Consider the following 17,531-nt stretch of genomic DNA (forward strand, 5'->3'; position numbering starts at 1 on the left):
CTGGCAAAAGGACTCCTGTTTAACCAAGACTGTAAGAAAGATATACAAATAATCAGGTATGAACAGAAGAGAAGTGGTTGGGTCAGGACTGGTGCATCTTGGAGTGGACTCAGAGGAAAAGGGAGATTATACTGATGGAGACCCACTCATGGGTCAAGCCATGAATGGGGTGTCACAGTCTGGAGTCCTATGTAGGGAGGACAAATACCTGTGACTGATTGTAAGACTGCTGAAACAGATGGAAGGGCTGTGGGAAGCCTGGGCTTTGTTCTTAAGGAGTGTACATGAACATGAGCACACTGGTTTGCCTCCAAGACCGGACAGACAAAGGTTTATAAATCTTGCTATTTCCTGTTTTTCCATTAAACCTCGCCCATGTGGTTTACCACTGTAAACCTCTCGAAAAATCTTAAATGTCTGCTTCATGCCAGAACCTTAACTGATATAGGTAGAAGCCCTTTTTATTTTTATATCCCTAACTTTTACCAATTTTTTTAGTTCATAAAGGATGTTTGCTAATTTTATTAAATAAATAATTACTAATATGAGCTCTCATAAGGAGACTACTCACTCCCAAGGAATTTATGGGTGGTAAATTTTCCTCACTTTGAGTACATTTAAAATTTGGAAATGTAACTGAAGTATTCTGCATGCAGTAAAAAAAATTTAAGTCATAACTAATAAAATTTTATAAAAGCAGCAACATATTTTATGCTCTTTAATTAATTAGGATTCACTAACAACTTGTATTAGCAAAATTGAGCTGTTATACAGTAAACTCACATATGTAACTTTTTCCAGATGAACAGTTAGCAGCATAAACATAATTTCCTTCAATATATGCACAATCATCTTTCTCCATTTTCAGGAATCCAAATCTGTAAAAAAAATTAAAGCAATAAAATCTTCAAATGCCAATTTTATCTCAAGCTTAAAATTAACAAAACAAAATGAGAAAGAATAAAAGAACAAACTAAACAAATAAAATAAGAACAAAACCCTGAAGATTGACAGTCTTTAAGCCAAGTTTAGCAGATAATACTAAACAGTATCTAATCCTGTTTGTTTAAATAGAATTATAAGCCAAATGACAATTTATAAACCAAAGGAAATCAATCCTGAATATTCTTTGGAAGAAGCTGAAGCTCCAATACCTTGGCCACCTGATGTGAAAAGCTGACTCATTGGGAAAGACCCTGATGTAGGGAGAGATTAAGGGCAAGAGGAGAAGAGGGTGGTAGAGGATGAGATGTTTGGATGGCATCCCTGACCCAATGGACATGACTTTGAGCAAACCCAGGAAGTTAGTGAAGGACAGGGAAGACAGTCCATTGGGTCACAGAAATGGAAATGACTTAGTGACTGGGCAACAACAAAAGCCAATCACAAATGATTAAACTATGATAGAAACATATAGATTTACAAACTTGGCTAAAACTATGCCCAAATTTCTTCTAAGAGTCCAGTAATGTTAACAATGTAAAGGTTCTAAAGCTGAGATTATTTAGAAAGAACTGACACTTCTTCCCCAATTAAATCACATAGACTGATCCTCAAAACACATAATGATTTCCTTTATCTTGGTTGCTCTTTCTGTTCCCTACACACATAACACACACACACACACACACACACACACATACACATACAACCACATATAATCTAGAAAAGTTCAGTTATCAAAACACCATACTTACAGGTTTTCAGTTACTGTGGTGCCATCCTCCCATAACCAGGATTCACTGGTTTCATTGATTTTGAGACCTATCCATCCTTTTACTTCAAGCATTGATAAAAGTTCCTATTTGGAAACAGTCATAAACCATAAATGTGAGCATATTATAATTCACTCCTTTCTGATTCAAAGATTATTGGTTAAATTTCTCCCAAGGGCTTGCACACATCTACTTAGTATTAATAAGATTTTTTGTAAAGATATCTCATTTATTAATGTGTTTTTTTCCTAGCATTAGATGTTCAAAAAGTGGAGTTTCTCTAATTTCTCCCTAATAAAACTGAGTCAAAGAAAGAAAATATCATAGACTTTTGAGAATTTCAGTTTTCCCAAATTATAGCATCAATCACTAATGTTTTCAAACCAAATACAGTTGCAGTATAACAACAACAACAACAACAACAACATAAACAAACAAATAAACAAAAGCAGAAGTGTCTCCCCTACCAGCTCTGCCTTGATATCAATCTTTAGAAGGTGGGTATTTAGCTCTTCACAGGCAGCATGGCTCTCCACCCAGGTTTTGGCTTTACTGGAAAGATGATAAGAACTACTTCCAAATCCAATCCAGTGAGTTGAACAACGGTCACAGGAACATTCTAGAAAGTAAAAATATATTTAATGTGTACTCTGTACAGTAAGTCACTACTACTAACACAATTCCCATATCTTCCTGTTTGTTATACAGATGGATATTAGGTAAGAAGAAAAACAAGCATTTTTTTGGTAACATTTCTGGGCAAGTTTTAAACAAAACCATAGCTAACAATAATTAAGATTTAGCTCATATTTTTAATTTTTCTACTTAAAATCTGTTATAAAATTTTATCCATAAGGAAAACACATTTCAAATATAAGTTTTTTGATGTGATCAAAATTATACATGCATATTTAAAAGGCTAGGGTCTCCCGTCTTACTCCAGTGACTAAGACTCTGAGCCTCCATGCAGGAGGCCCAGGCTTGATCCCTGGTCAGGGAACTGGATCCTACATGTTGCAACTAAGAGTTTGCATGCGGCAACTAGAACTATCCCACATACCACAAAGAAGATGGACAATCCCATGTGCTGCAACTAAGACTCAGCACAGCCAAATAAATAACTGAGTAAATAAATGTCATAAATGAAAAGTTAATCAACATATAATCATATGAACACAAAAAGCAACTAATGAGCTATTTCACTTTTGTCAAAATTTTTGCTATTAATTTAAATATTCCTTGCCATTTCCTTCTCCAGGAGATCTACCCTACCAAGGGATTGAACCTCAGTCTCCGGCATTGCAGGCAGTTTCTTTACCAACTTAGCCACCAGGGAAGCAATTTAAATACACAGAATAAAATTCAGTAAGTAATTTTTAAAAACTGATACTTCAACAATTTAATAATCATGTAATTTGTGTATTTTAATAATTTTTTATAATCATAAAAAATGTAGACTTAGGGAGGGGAAACAAGATGGTGGAGTAGGAGGACAAGGAACTCATCTTCCTACAGGCACATCAAAAAAATATCTACATGTGTAACAATGCTCATGAAAAACTAACTGGAAACTGGCAGGACTCCTATAAAACCAAAACAGCAGGAAACGTGTAACCGGGTAGGATGGGGACAAAAGGCATCGTTTCAGGTTCTGCACCCCTGGGAGGGGCCTGATACGAGGAGAAGGACCTTCACCCTAAAGAGCGAGCAGGGTGAGCCACAATCTGGGCATTCCGGTCCTGAGTCCTGTGCTCCGGAGACAAACCCCCTCGTCTGCTGAGACAACTGCTGGGACAGATAGAAGTGCTGGAGAAGCCTATATAGACTCTGCTTATGAGGGGTGTGCATGGGCTGGTTTGCCAACAATCCAGGTGGAGAGAGCCTTGGGCTTGTGGCTACTGCATCAACACACTTTTTAATCCAAAACGGTGATCACCCCAACTCTGCTCACTCCACACCACAACCTGGTGTGATATCTGGGACAACCAGACCCTGGGAAAAGACTGTCTAGCTACACAGAGAGAGACTGGGAGGACTGGGGAGTGATGGGGTGAAGAGAGGGGTAGTGATCCCTGTCAGTGTACACACAAGGTGACATATGGGGCAGCTATGAATATAGCTGCTACAGGGGTAGCACCCCAGGAGTCTCAGTGGCCTAATGCTGAGTCTCAGGCAGACAGGTATTGGGAGAGGACTCGATGTAGCAACGCAGAGACTGCCTGGAGGGGCTGAGCTGTGTTTTGGGTGGGGCAGCAGCAGCCATTCTCAGCACCCACAGGAGTAGCTAGTGGTTCCTCTCCCAGGGAGAGCATCCCAGCTCCACCACTCTGTACCACATCTTAGAGGTCCATCTGGGACAGACTGGTCTCAGGAGAATGCCACAGAGACTGTCCACATCTCTGTCAGCTGCACTTCCTGCGGCCACGATGCCCTGACCCCCAAACCCAGCCTTCTGCACTACAGCCTTGTGCTAGATCAGGGATGAACACAACAGAGGAAGGGATGCAAGCCCAGGTTGCCTCTGAGCCTGGGAAATTCCATGGACAGAGGAACCTGGCAGGCTACAGTCCACAGAGTTATCATTTACACATAATAAAAGACAGTTTTGAAATACACAATTTGATAAGTTTTGATAAATGAATATACCTCTGTAATTTCCCCTGCAATTAAATTTTAGAATATTTCCATCAACACAGAAGTTAATTTATGTTACTTCCCAACTAATGTTCCACACCCCTACTTCACCCGAACAACCATGGATCTGATTTATATCACTGCAAATTATTTTTTTTACCTTTTTAAGAAGCTCATATAAACATAATCCTTCAAGATTGATTCTTTTGCATCTTTTCCCACTCAGTATGTCTTTGAATCTTATCTATTGTGTGTATAGAGATTTCATTCCTTTTCATTATTGAGTAGTCCATTATTTACTAACCCACAATTTGTAATCCATTCATCTGGAGGTTTATATTTGGATTGCTTATAATTTTTAGCTATTACATATAAAGTGTCTCTAGATATTTTTGTACATGTCTTATGTGGATATATGCCTTCATTTCTCTTTTTTAAATGTCTAAGAGTAGGCTTGTTAAGGGCTTGTGTCAGTACAGTTAACTCCACATTCTTAGTAATGCTTGTTACTGTCAGCCTTCAAATTCTAACCATATTGGTGGTTGTGTAATGCTAACTCATTGGGGTTATAATTTTCATTTCCTTAATTTCCTGTTTGACTGCTTTTTATTTTCAAATTAGGTCAATGAAAGGAAAACAAAAACACAAGCAATGTGAATGGCTAAGATTTGACACTGATTTTTTTTTTTTTCTGAGAGACAACAAGTAGTTTCCCAAGTCAATCACTAATTTAAACAAAAAATTAACAACTGATGTGTCTAGTCTCTGTTTATTGCATCTGTTGAGATTTTCTCTTTTTAACTCAAAGAATTTATTTTTAATTAGACCTGAAATTAGTTCTTTCCATCTTTTTAAATCTTTACTTAGACTTCCTCTTTCATAAATGTTTGGTCCTTTTTAATTTCTTAGGGAGTGTTAAACCAAAATATTTTTATGTCATGCAAAAACTACTGCATAATTTTTATTATTTTCCTTTTTTTTTTTTTCTTTCTTTATCCCCCTTGCTTATAGGAAATGTTCATCAGGAATACTCATGAGGAATGTCTTTGGCCTCAGTGACAGAGGGACCCTACCCTTTTAGTTTTAGTGTATGGGAAAAGAGATACCCTTCTTGGCAAATGCATCTGTGCTGAGAATCTAACACTGTTATTGAAAAAGGAAAGATTTCCCTAAAAAAAGTCAGATGGGAACCATCCCAACTTCCTGAATAAAGAGACAGAAACATTCTCTCCCTTTCTCTTGCAATCTTTCTCTTTCTTTTAAGTGCTGAATTTACTGTTAGGAATTTGAATAAACTTGCAATAAGTGAAAAAAAAAAAGAAAAAATTCAAAACAATAACAGCTTTCTATATCTAGCCATTGTATCAATGTATAAATAAAATTAATATATTTTAATAAAATCAAAATGCTTCTAACTTCATAAATGCTAGAGAAATCATCTCCATCAGGGAAAGCTAGAAACAAAACTCCTTTTCTTTTCATTTGTTTTCTTTTCCTTTTTGCCCTCTTCACCCATTTCTCTTGCTCCCACCTTAATATAATTTATACCCCATTTTTTCCCAAAAATAATCAAATCACAAACAATACTTATCTATTATACATAATACTTTGGGTCTTCTTGCATTCTCCTATGTCATCTTTCTCATCTTGCCCAATATTAATAGTTCTGTGATAAAAGGTTGAACATACCATAAAAGAGGATTTTTCTGTCTGATTCACTGAAGTTTTATGAATGTTAGGAAAACAAACCTTTTAACCCTAATAATCAATATTGCTGCTGCTACTGCTGCTAAGTTGCTTCAGTCATGTCTGACCCTCACCCGTCCCTGGGATTCTCCAGGCAAGAACACTGGAATGGATTGCATTTCCTTCTCCAAATAATCAATATTAGAAGTGGACAAAACAGAGAGAGTACTTACCATCATTTTTAGAAGACAGAGTGGGAACAGGTGATATTTTTTGGTTTGGGTCTTCTTTGTTGGAAAATACTATGGCAAAAATCATGGTAATAATTAGTTTTGTTGAGGATAAAATAATGAGGACAATAAAAATTCAGTCTTGATTACAAATCATTGAAACATATTATGTTGTTGATATATTGACTGTACCAAGGACAGATTATTTTCTTAATTACTTACAGTTTGCAAGCAAGACACACACTGTTATCAACAAGACCACACACAGGGTCCCCAGACTCCCAGTTATCACTTGCCAGGCTGTAGATCGGTGGTGTAACACTAAAGGAAACAGAAACAATGATGGTTTCATCATTTCCCACAAACCATCAAATATGAAATTTAAATCCATTATATTTCACTCTCAGAGGGCAGTAATTCATTTTCCAATCCTTGTATGAGTTCTTTGATACTCAGATTTCCTCCTTTTTAGCTTTTTCTTGACCTCAATTCTTTCTGATCCTATTTAAGGCCCCAGAAATGTCACCTGACTCACCAGCATCTTTGAGTATCCCTCGCCTAGTCATCTATAAATTATTAATTCTGAGCAATTCGAAAATATACTCTCAGCTAGGAGACTTAAAAATGAAATACACCTAGAGAAAACAATGCTGTCATGTAAAAAATATTATTTTCACAATTCTATGTGAATATTAATATTCACTCAGCCAACCAATCAGTCAAGGGGGAAATAGCAAAATACATTTTTGCTCTTTGTTGAGATAAGAAATAATTACCATAAATTTTGCAAAGACATACAAGTATGTTCACCAAGTTTTAACCTGGACACATGAGAACAGGAAATATATTTAGCAAAAACAAAAGACATTTCACTGAAAGCTGGTGGAAAGTAAGAGCTAATTATTTCTTGAAGTATGAAAGACATGGAGGAGGTCTTCCACTTGGGGTTGTGTTTAGGCTCTAAGTCCTGTCTGACTCTTTTGTGACCCTGTGGACTGTAATCCACCGGGCTCCTTGGTGGATTTCCTAAGCAACAATACTGGAGTGGGTTGCCCATTTCCTGCTCCAGAGGATCTTCCTGGCCCAGGGATCAAACTCGAGGAGAGTCATCAATAAATGGTTTTAGATGACAGGAAGTTTGATGTATTCAGGGAACTGAAATTATAGTCTGACTGGAATTCAGGGAGCAAAGGGGGAATGGAAGTGGAGAGAGAACCTGTAAGACTATAGGATTATTATTGTTTCTAACTTTAAGAACGGAGAAGGCAATGGCACCCCACTCCAGTACTCTTGCCTGGAAAATCCCATGGACGGAGGAGCCTGGTAGGCTACAGTCCATGGGGTCTCGAAGAGTCGGACACGACTGAGCGACTTCACTTTCACTTTTCACTTTCATGCACTGGAGAAGGAAATGGCAACCCACTCCAGTATTCTTGCCTGGAGAATCCCAGGGATGGGGAGCCTGGTGGGCTGCTGTCTATGGGGTCACACAGCTTTGGATATGACTGAAGTGCCTTAGCAGCAGCAGCAGCAACTTTAAGAACAGTATGAAATCTTTGCAGACACTGATTTTAAAAAGATATGACCATTTTTATTGAAACTTAAGAAAGAATTGAAAAATGTGTAGAGTGGAAGATGAGAAACGTTTAGAGAGTCTGTATTAGTAATCTTCGTGAAAGCAGGTAGACATCAATCCAAGAGAGAAGCCGGTTATTTGAACATGTGGTCCTTTTCAAGATTGCTTGAATGTGTCATAGATGAAAGAGTGTGAGGAGTCAAATTTCCAAGTTTAGAAATTAAACAGTGTGGTGGATAAATATTAGCATGTCTAATCTTAGTTTTGGTCAACTTCTGCCCAAAGTCTGTCTTTGACTACAAAAAAAAAAAAATTATCAAGCCTCAGTAAGACTCTAACTCAAGCACCAAGAAATTTATTATTTTATAAGGAAGTTGAAACCATGAATTTCCTTATCTTGACCACCTTCCTGAATGTATGAATATTCATATATTCTACCTTACTATATGAATATTTATATATTCAACCTTATTATCTTATTTTCAATTCAGAGGAAAAGCAATTTCTTTATGGCCCAAGTTAAAACCTACTGTATGCCCTAGTTACTCCATGCCACCCAGTCTCCTTTAGAACATTTATTTTCTAAGAGAAAGTTTCTCTTTTTTTCATCATCTCTTTCTATAAATTTTGTCACATCTGTCCACGTATGGTCTCAGACCTCTCAAAATCTAATGTAATTCCTTATTATTCATACAGGTCTTTCATTTATTATCACCATTTCTCTTATGTTGTTTTTTTCTCAGTGAAAATTGTAAAAATGTTTTCTGGACTAATTTTTTTCCCATAATAAATTTCTTTCAACCTCTTAACCCTTAGTTGTAGCTTATATGCTTTTCTTGGCACTCAAACAGAATTCCCAATTTTTTGGACTTTGCCAAATCCCAAATTTTTGGAATTTACTAAGTCCAAAGAAATAATTTTCCACTTGTCATTTATTAGACATAGTTTATTTTCTCCTTCTCTCTGGACATGCATTTCGTATCCTTCTTGAATCTTCCTCTGCTTAAGCCATAAATGTTCTTTTTCTCTGTGATAGACTTTTCACCCATAGTGCCTCTGTTTTCAATCTTACCTACTAATGTAAGTCTTTCCTACCCTTTTCCATCCTCTTCTGGGACATCTAGCCTTTAAAATCCAATTTCTTTATGGACATTTTCCTCTGAACTGATCAAGAGACAATTCAAATTTCATATATGATCTGCCTTTACTAGATTAAACATATTTTTCTTAATGGTGAGTAAGATGATTAACTACTCAGTCACTTAGGTTAGGAACACTGTTATCATATTCTCATTTTTCAGCTTTAACTCCAATATCCAATTAATCATTATTATATTTTTTCTGTAATCTATCTTTCCTCTAACAAATTCTGTTAATTTTTTTGAAGCTAAGTGGTTATTGCAGCTTCATCTTTATAGGTATCATAGGTCTGGATCAGGGTCACAGCAAAAATTCAAAAACAGTTGTGGGAATGAGTTACATTGAATTGAATTGAAAATTAATAACAAGAATTATTTTTAAAATTATTTTAAAAATAAGCAGTAGAATTTACACAATAATTCTCACAAGTAATACAATTTTGTAAGAATATTTTAGAGAAAATGAACATAGTGAAGGATTATTTAAGAGGCAAAAAATTTCATGGTAATATCTAAAATAACTAAGGAGAGTGCTGAAGATAGGTAATCAGTGTAATGAGGCAAATTTATTATACAAAGGTGTTGAAAGAAGTAATTTTCTAAACCCAAGAATCAAGATCTAGCAAATAGCAAAATATAATACATATAAAAATATACCTTTTCCTTTTTTCTGTTTTCTGTGCTGAAGGTGGGAAGATCTGGGAAATTTCAGTTCCATGTAGTCTACTTGCTGTTCTCTTGACTGGACATTACTCTGATTTGTCTTGGATGTTTTTTGCTGTTGAGACTTGGAAAATTTTGGTTCTGTGTAGATTAGCTCTTGCTTGTTTACAATATCTTTGTTTTGCTTACTCTTAAGCATTTTTTCTTTTTTTAAAACTTAGACTGCTTCAGCTCAATCTGGGTATCTTTCTGTGTCTCTCTTTAATATCTGTGTAGTAGAGAAAAGTGAGGGAAAAGGTTAAGTGGTGATTATATCAAATCAGACAGTGAAAAATACATTCATTCTGAAGTACAAGTGAGCTTTTAGGTATAACATTAGAAGGATAAAAAAGGGAGGAAATGAGAGATTAAATTTCCCTCTCACTTTGCAGTCCTTATTCAGAAAAATAGTTTTATTCTCCTTTAATAAAATTAATAAGATACATTTCATTTCCTTTCTGAATCAGGGTTTCAAAGGAGTAGGTTTAAAATAGATATGTTTTCCCTTCTCAACATTCTCGATATAATGAATAGTGTTGACAGTGTGTGAACTATGGTTAAAACACAGCTATATTAACAAAGGCTTAATTATTTAAATTTAATATTAAAATTTTTCTTTCAAATCACGTTGACATAAAGTTTACTGTATCACTGAAATAATTCATTAGGCAGTAGATTCTTGACTAATAGAGGGGGAAAAACCTATGTCTTTCATGAACTAGGTAAATTCTACATTTGCCTAACAACCATGTATCTCTCAATCTGCCAGCCTAACATCATTTTTCTACTTAACTAGATCATATTTATTTGCAAGCACACACACCCACCCACACACACACACACACACACACACACACACATACAGGGCAAACAAGTCATCTAAAATTAAGAAACAATACCAATGAATTGCCAAAAAGGGAAAAAAGAAATTAAAAGGTCATGCATAAAATTTTTAAATTTATTGGCTCATTAATAAAGAAAGAAATAAAAATGAAAATAATAGAGCACATTTCACCTGCCATAACACTAAATAATTAATATTTTGTTGAATTGGCATGATTGTGAGTACAAAATTATCAATATTTATGAAAGCATAAAGTAAGTAGAATTTTAACCAGCAATTCTATCTTAAGCAATTTATCTTACAAAATATTATTTAAATATTCAAAGTTATGCAGAACCTATCTTTTGTTTTTATTTACTAAGAGCTAAATTGGAAAAACAAAGAACAAAAAGTTATCAACAGAATTCACAATTAAGGAAGGTGTTAAAGCTATGGTACATTTATACCATAGTATACTATTGTTTAATGTAACAGATATTATTTTTATATATTATTATATTGTATAATGGAATATATATTTTTAAAGCAAAATAATAGATTTCTCAATAGGCTGTATTTTCAGTGGTTACTTGTAGGTAGAGTTTTGGCATACATTGCTCTCTATTTTATTGAAAATAAAAGAATGAATGATACAAGCTATTTATTTATTTTTTGCTATATATTTTACACTTTTTAAAAAATTTTTAATATTTAGAAGTATTGAACAACAAAAAATTTTATTCATAAAGCCTTTCCACATCCTATATTTATCCTTTTATAAATTTACTAGGAGTAAATTTTGAAAAAACTGGAATAAACTTATTTTCAAATTAAGAATTTTTCTCACCTCCTCAAATTGTTTTCTGAAAGTTTTGACCAATTCATTTAGCACCAGCAAAAACTTGATATTTAAGAGACATTGTAAGACATTGTAAGAATGTTGCTGTTTAAATGTTTAGCACAATTAAACTGCCTTTTTCTTTGTACCAAAAAAGAAAGAAAAATGACTATTGTTTTTGAGAGCTGATAATTAAATAAGCATGATCTAGGAAATGCTAAAAGTGATAGAATCAGATGGAATATTAGTTCAAATTGAAGCAATACATAGATTTAGATCACAAATTTCACAACATATACTTGAACAAATTTTAGATAAATCAAAATTTTAAATGCAAACCATGAGATAAAATTAATAAAGCATTCAAAGAAAGTATAAATAAATAGCTACAAGTTTCTAATCACACATAGACAAGAAAGTTAGGTTGAATTATAAAAAATCATTTTATTGCTAATGTAAAGACTTTTTTGTCAATAATAACCACATGAAAAGACTTTTCCTTCATCACTTAACAAAGAAATACAGACTAACATGTTAATGATATAGATGTTAACCTACAGAATCAGTAAATCAAATTCAACCAACCAGAGTTGGACAATGTGCAGGAAAACAGACATTCATTTACACAGATTTTTGATTAACTTAAATCTTTCCCTCTGGAAAATAATTAGCCAGTATGTATGGAAACCCAATAACGAAAACATCAACTGATCCAACATTTTAAAATAATGAGAAAAATATGGGTTATTTAATAAAAGAGGCTAAACAGTTGGAGAAAAAAACAACAGGAAAATTCCAAGGCAAAGAATCAAAAAATACAAAAGATAGCTGCATTCATACTCCACACCATTGTTTACAAAATGAACATGTAACATAATTTTACAGAAATAATTTTTTTCCTAAACTGCAGTACATTATGAGTTGATTGTTGATATAACTGTAAAAAATTATATACAATTTTAACTTATTGAGAGAAGGAAATAAATAGAAACAATCATACTTACCAACTTGAAGAATAAATTTAAAAATAAACTTTGTAGGAAAATCAAAGATACTAAACAATATAAAATTGCTGTATGTTGAAAATAAAGTTATACAGTAGATAATCTGGTATAAGAAGCTTCAGGGAAGATTCTTGGTTGAAAAATAATCTAATGACTTATAATCACTTGTTATTCAAAGCATGTGTGAAAAACTACAAAGGAAGTTTTCATGAAGCTACTCATTTGTAGTTTACCTCCCCCACAAAATACCAATCAGAAAATAAAAAAATAACTTTGGTATTTCAAAAAGGATTTCATAAATTATAAATTTTCAACTTAAGATGTATAAGAAAAATATTACTTTTAATGACTGCTTAATAAGAGTATTTTAATATCAAAGCTGAGACCTTAAAGGAAAAGAAAAATGGACCAATTACATATTGTATTAGAGATTACACGAAATAAAAGTACCATGGGATACATGGGAAAGTATGTAGTTGTGACAATAAAAATTATGTTTTAGGCTTTCCTGGTTAAATTATAATAGATAATCCTTAATTCTTGGTTACTACTTAGTGATAGTTGATATCACCACCCAGAGAATGAAGTTTATTTTTACCTTGTGTTTATTATAGCATACAATATAGTTTATCAGCTTAATATTAGCTTCCCTGATGGCTCAGTTGGTAAAGAATCAGCCTTCAATGCAGGAGACCCCAGTTGGATTCCTGGGTGGGGAAGATCTGCTGGAGAAGGGATAGGCTACCCACTCCAGCGTTCTTGGGCTTCCCTTGTGGTTCAGCTGGTAAAGAATCCACCTGCAATGCGGGAGACCTGGATTCAATCCCTGGGTTGGGAAGATCCCCTGGAGAAGGACATGGCAACCCACTCCAGTATTCTGACCTGGAGAATTCCATGGACTCTATAGTCCATGGGGTCCAAAGAGTTGGGCATGACTGAGCGACTTTCACTTTCACTTTCATAATATAGTTTAATATAGTCGTGTAAAGGTCCATCTAGTAAAGGCTATGGTTTTTCCAGTGGTCATGTATGGATGTGAGAGTTGGACAGTGAAGAAAGCTGAGTGCTGAGAAACTGATGGTTTTGAACTGTGATGTTGGAGAAGACTCTTGAGAGTCCCTTGGACTGCAAGGAGATCCAACCAGTCAATCCTAAAGGAAATCAGTCCTGGGTGTTCATTGGAAGGACTGATGCTGAAGCTGAAACTCCAATACTTTGGCCACCTAATGTGAAGAGTTGACTCATTGGAAAAGACCCTGATGCTGGGAGGGATTGGGGGCAGGAGAAGGGGGATGACAGAGGATGAGATGGCTGGATGGCATCACCAACTCGATGGACATGAGTTTGAGTAAACTCTGGGAATTTGTGATGGACAGGGAGGCCTGGCATGCTGTGATTCATGGGGTCACAAAGAGTCGGACACGACTGAGCGACTAAACTGAACTGAACTCTGTGTGTGTGTGTGTGTGTGTGTGTGTGTGTGTGTTAGTTGCTCAGTCATGTCTGACTCTTTGCGACCCCATGGACTGTAGCCTGCCAGGCTCCTCTGTCCATGGGATTCTCCAGGCAAGAATACTGGAATGGTTAGCCATTCCCTTTTACAGGAGACCTTCTAAACCCAGGAATCAAACCTGGGTCTCCCAGGCAGGCAGATTCTTTAATGTCTGAGCCGCTTGGGAAACTTGGTGTGTTATAATAAATAACTATACATATAATTTGAAAGTCTTCCATGATCAGCAGTTTATGGGTAAAAAAGAAAACATTTTAATATAAATTTCCAAATGTGTCTCTTGTTAGTTTGTACCTGATGACTAAACACAGTACAGACACCTCTTTTTCAAGTCTTTTCCACTTATTTATGACTCTAACATTCATTTTCCCTCCTCTCATCATGGCTTATGTGCTCCCAGGCATCCTCATTATTGACCAGGCTGATGAATCACAGTATTCTGATCCACAATGTCCATATGAACCATCCTCTTATATACTGATTACACAATTTCTCTGTCTCCTCATCTACAGTAACTTTCTCATTCTGCCACAGCCAAGTCCTCCTATGGGAACACCTTGGTCTTTGAATATCTTTAAGTATTTCATCTCAAAAAACATCTTACATAAACTTAGCACCCTCCACAAACACTCTTACCTTTCAAGATTGCTCATTTATCTCTCTCCAGCATGAAAATGCTCTGATCTCATTGATGTCTGCAGCCCATTTGACCTCATTCCACTCTATCAGTATATTTCTTTCTTCACCTTCTTTCAGGTCAAATCTGATTCTCTTCTGCCAATCACTAACTTCCTTGAACATTTTCTGGTCCCACTTGTTCAGTAAAATCACCCTATGTATGAGATAAATTATCTGTTCCTCTCCGTCAACACCTGAGAAGCCAAGGGCTTTTTAGAAAAGATCAGATTTACTGCAATATAAATTCACCGTCACCAACATGAAATTGCTTTAATGATGCTGGGAGTCCTGTTGCTTTCTTCAAGTCATCATTCTTTCACATTCTCTGAAACTAATTTTATCACACATTCTCCATTGTTGACAAATCTCTCTTCCACCCCCTCTCTTTGTTCTCAGAAGATGACCTATATCACAGTAAAAGAAAAAGTACCAGATTACCTCATCTTTCTCCAGGTATATACCCGCATCTTATTTTCTCTCCTGTTCAACAGAGGTGATTTCCTTCCTCTTCAACAAAACCAATTTCAGCTATATTTGAATCTGTCCACTCCACTGCCCGAGAATCACACACTATTTATCACTCTGCTTTTTTTTTTTTTTTAATATTCAGTATCTTCTTAGTACTATCCTTCACATCAGTTTAAAATTACACACAATTTTCACCATCATTAGACCTCAATCCCAATAAAAAAAATACTATCTTTGCTCTCTACCACACTTAGAAAAATTCTCAAAGTGCCATTGAATTTCATCACCATTTATTATATTTTATTCTCACTACTCAAGCCACTGCATTCTAACTCTTACCTAATGACTCCTCAGCATCAGCACACTGTTAGATCATAAGTGATCTCTGCTTCACTAAATGAATCCTTTATTTCTCTTTTAGTTGAACTTTTAATAGAATTCAATACCATTCACCACTTCTTTCTTCTTAACCATTTCTTCTTTATATTTTCTTGGTCTCTTCATCCACCGTCCTTGCCTCAATTACTACTTATCACATGTTTACACATGTGCACATGCTGAGAAGATTTCTTCTTTAGGTTTCATCTCACTTATTCTTTGTCAGTTAGCATCTCCTCAAATGTCCCAAATATTAACAACTAAAACTCCACACCTCAACAATGAAACAAAGTAAACAATATTATCATCCTGCATATGTTCTTATTTTAGTGAAGGTCACCATTTTTCAACTTGTTGAAAGAGTAAGGAATCTGGAATTCCCCCAATTTATTGTTTGTATATCTATGTCAATTACAAGATTTGACCTATTTTAAATAAGAAATTTTTCTCAAATTGCCTGCCTCTGCTCTGGCCTTGTCTTTGAAAGCATTATACACTTTCTTCTTTTTGCTCTTGCCGCATCATTCCTCTTTAATTAAATGAACTATTTTTCCTAACATCACTGGGTCTTCACACATCCTAATATTCTTGCCTAAATTGTTCTTTGTCCTTTTCTTTACCTAAATAATGAAATAATTCCGTTTCTAAAATACCTGTATCAATCTATACTCCCTTAGACTTCCTCAGGGAACTCCAACACTAGGTTAGTTACCTGTATATTATTTCTCATAGTATCAGGTTGATAATTTACCTGTTTTGAGGCAATAATCAATACTGAAAGCTAAAAATAATTTCTGTAGTTATTTGACTGATATATATTTTCTCCAACAATTCTAATTTCCATAAGAATATGTCCATTACTATTTATCATTTTAGGTCCTGACATAGTAGACAACCAGACATGTTACTTAAATGGGTGAATCAGAAAATAAATAATAGAACACTCTATAAGTTGTGCTTAAACAGCTAGATATACATTTTGGAAAATTAAACTTAGCTCCCTATATCAGGCGAATGAAATGCTAAACATAAGTATATGTATAAGGCAATAAAGGGCTTCCCAGGTTACACTAGGAGTAAAGAACATGCCTGCCTAGGCAGGAGACCTAAGAGATGAAGGTTTGATCCCTGGGTCAGGCAGATCCCCTGGAGGAGGGAATGGCAACCCACTTCAGTATTCTTGCCTGGAAAATCCCATGGATTTTTCTACAGTCCATAGGGTCTCAAAGAGTTGGACACAACTGAAGTGACTTAGCATGTATACATATAAGGGAACAAAACATAGAAAATGTATTTTTAATCTTTGAGAAAGGTAAAAAAATTAAAATGAAGGCAAAATTTTTAAAATGACATGCTTGTCCAGAAAAAAGGGAAAAACAAAATATTTTAATTTATATAAAACTCTTTATTAAATATGAAAAATATATAACCTATATATATTACATAATGTTTTTGTTGTGTTACTAAGTCATGTCTGACTCTTTTGCCATCCCATGGACTGTAGCCTAACAGGCTCCTCTGTCCATGGGGTTTCCCAGGCAAGCATACTAGAGTGGGCTGCCATTTCCTTCCACATGGGATTTTCCCAACTCAGGGGTCAAACTCATGTTTCCTGCATTGCAGGCTGATTCTTTGCCTCTGAGCTATCTGGGAAATCCATATTATATAACATATATATATATATATCTAAATATAACATGATGAAGTCTGATAAAAATACAATATCTTCTTAAAATGGCTAATCAGAAGTTTCTCCTACCACAGACAATATCATAGACAATATCAATTCAGTTTTGAAACAATGTCTGCTATTTTCTGACAAAAGCTTTGATTTCATTTTTATGCTTGCTCGGTTGCTTTAGTCATGTCCAACTCTGTGAGACCCCATGGACTGTAGCCCACCAGGCTCTATCCATGGGATTTTCCAGGCAAGAATACTGGAGTGGGTTGCTGTGCCTTCCTCCAGGGGATCTTCCCAACCTAGGGACAACCTTCAGATAACCTGCTAAAATCCTTGGAATATTTCTTGAGGAAAAGTAGCAAACAGAAAATTCCTAACAAAAGCTACTCGCAATCTGAGCATTTAGATTAATATAATATTTATTTTTAACGGGCTTCACTAGTCACTCAGTGGTAAATGATCTTCCTGC

The 17,531-nt window shown here is 35.1% G+C and overlaps 1 protein-coding gene across 3 annotated transcripts; it reads right to left on the reverse strand.

Moving 5' to 3' along the window:
• Nucleotides 1–686: 686 nt before the first annotated feature.
• On the reverse strand, nucleotides 687–15,068 carry LOC139033947 (killer cell lectin-like receptor subfamily I member 1). 3 transcript variants are annotated; one of them, XM_070464002.1, is made up of 7 exons: nucleotides 14,974–15,068; nucleotides 9,638–9,911; nucleotides 6,488–6,586; nucleotides 6,269–6,337; nucleotides 2,183–2,334; nucleotides 1,698–1,801; nucleotides 687–878 (listed from the first exon to the last, which is right to left on the reverse strand). In XM_070464002.1, exons 2-7 carry the CDS (start codon nucleotides 9,840–9,842, stop codon nucleotides 767–769), a joined length of 741 nt encoding a protein of 246 aa, XP_070320103.1. In that variant the 5' UTR covers nucleotides 9,843–9,911; nucleotides 14,974–15,068; the 3' UTR covers nucleotides 687–766. The 3 variants fall into 3 exon arrangements, with proteins under 3 accessions (XP_070320103.1, XP_070320102.1, XP_070320101.1); XM_070464001.1 differs by lacking the exon at nucleotides 14,974–15,068 and adding an exon at nucleotides 14,494–14,865; XM_070464000.1 differs by lacking the exon at nucleotides 14,974–15,068 and adding an exon at nucleotides 12,348–12,521.
• Between the last annotated feature and the right edge of the window lie 2,463 nt (nucleotides 15,069–17,531).

The sequence above is a fragment of the Odocoileus virginianus genome, unplaced genomic scaffold (assembly GCF_023699985.2).
Source record: "Odocoileus virginianus isolate 20LAN1187 ecotype Illinois unplaced genomic scaffold, Ovbor_1.2 Unplaced_Contig_11, whole genome shotgun sequence".
Taxonomy (NCBI): Eukaryota; Metazoa; Chordata; class Mammalia; order Artiodactyla; family Cervidae; genus Odocoileus; species Odocoileus virginianus.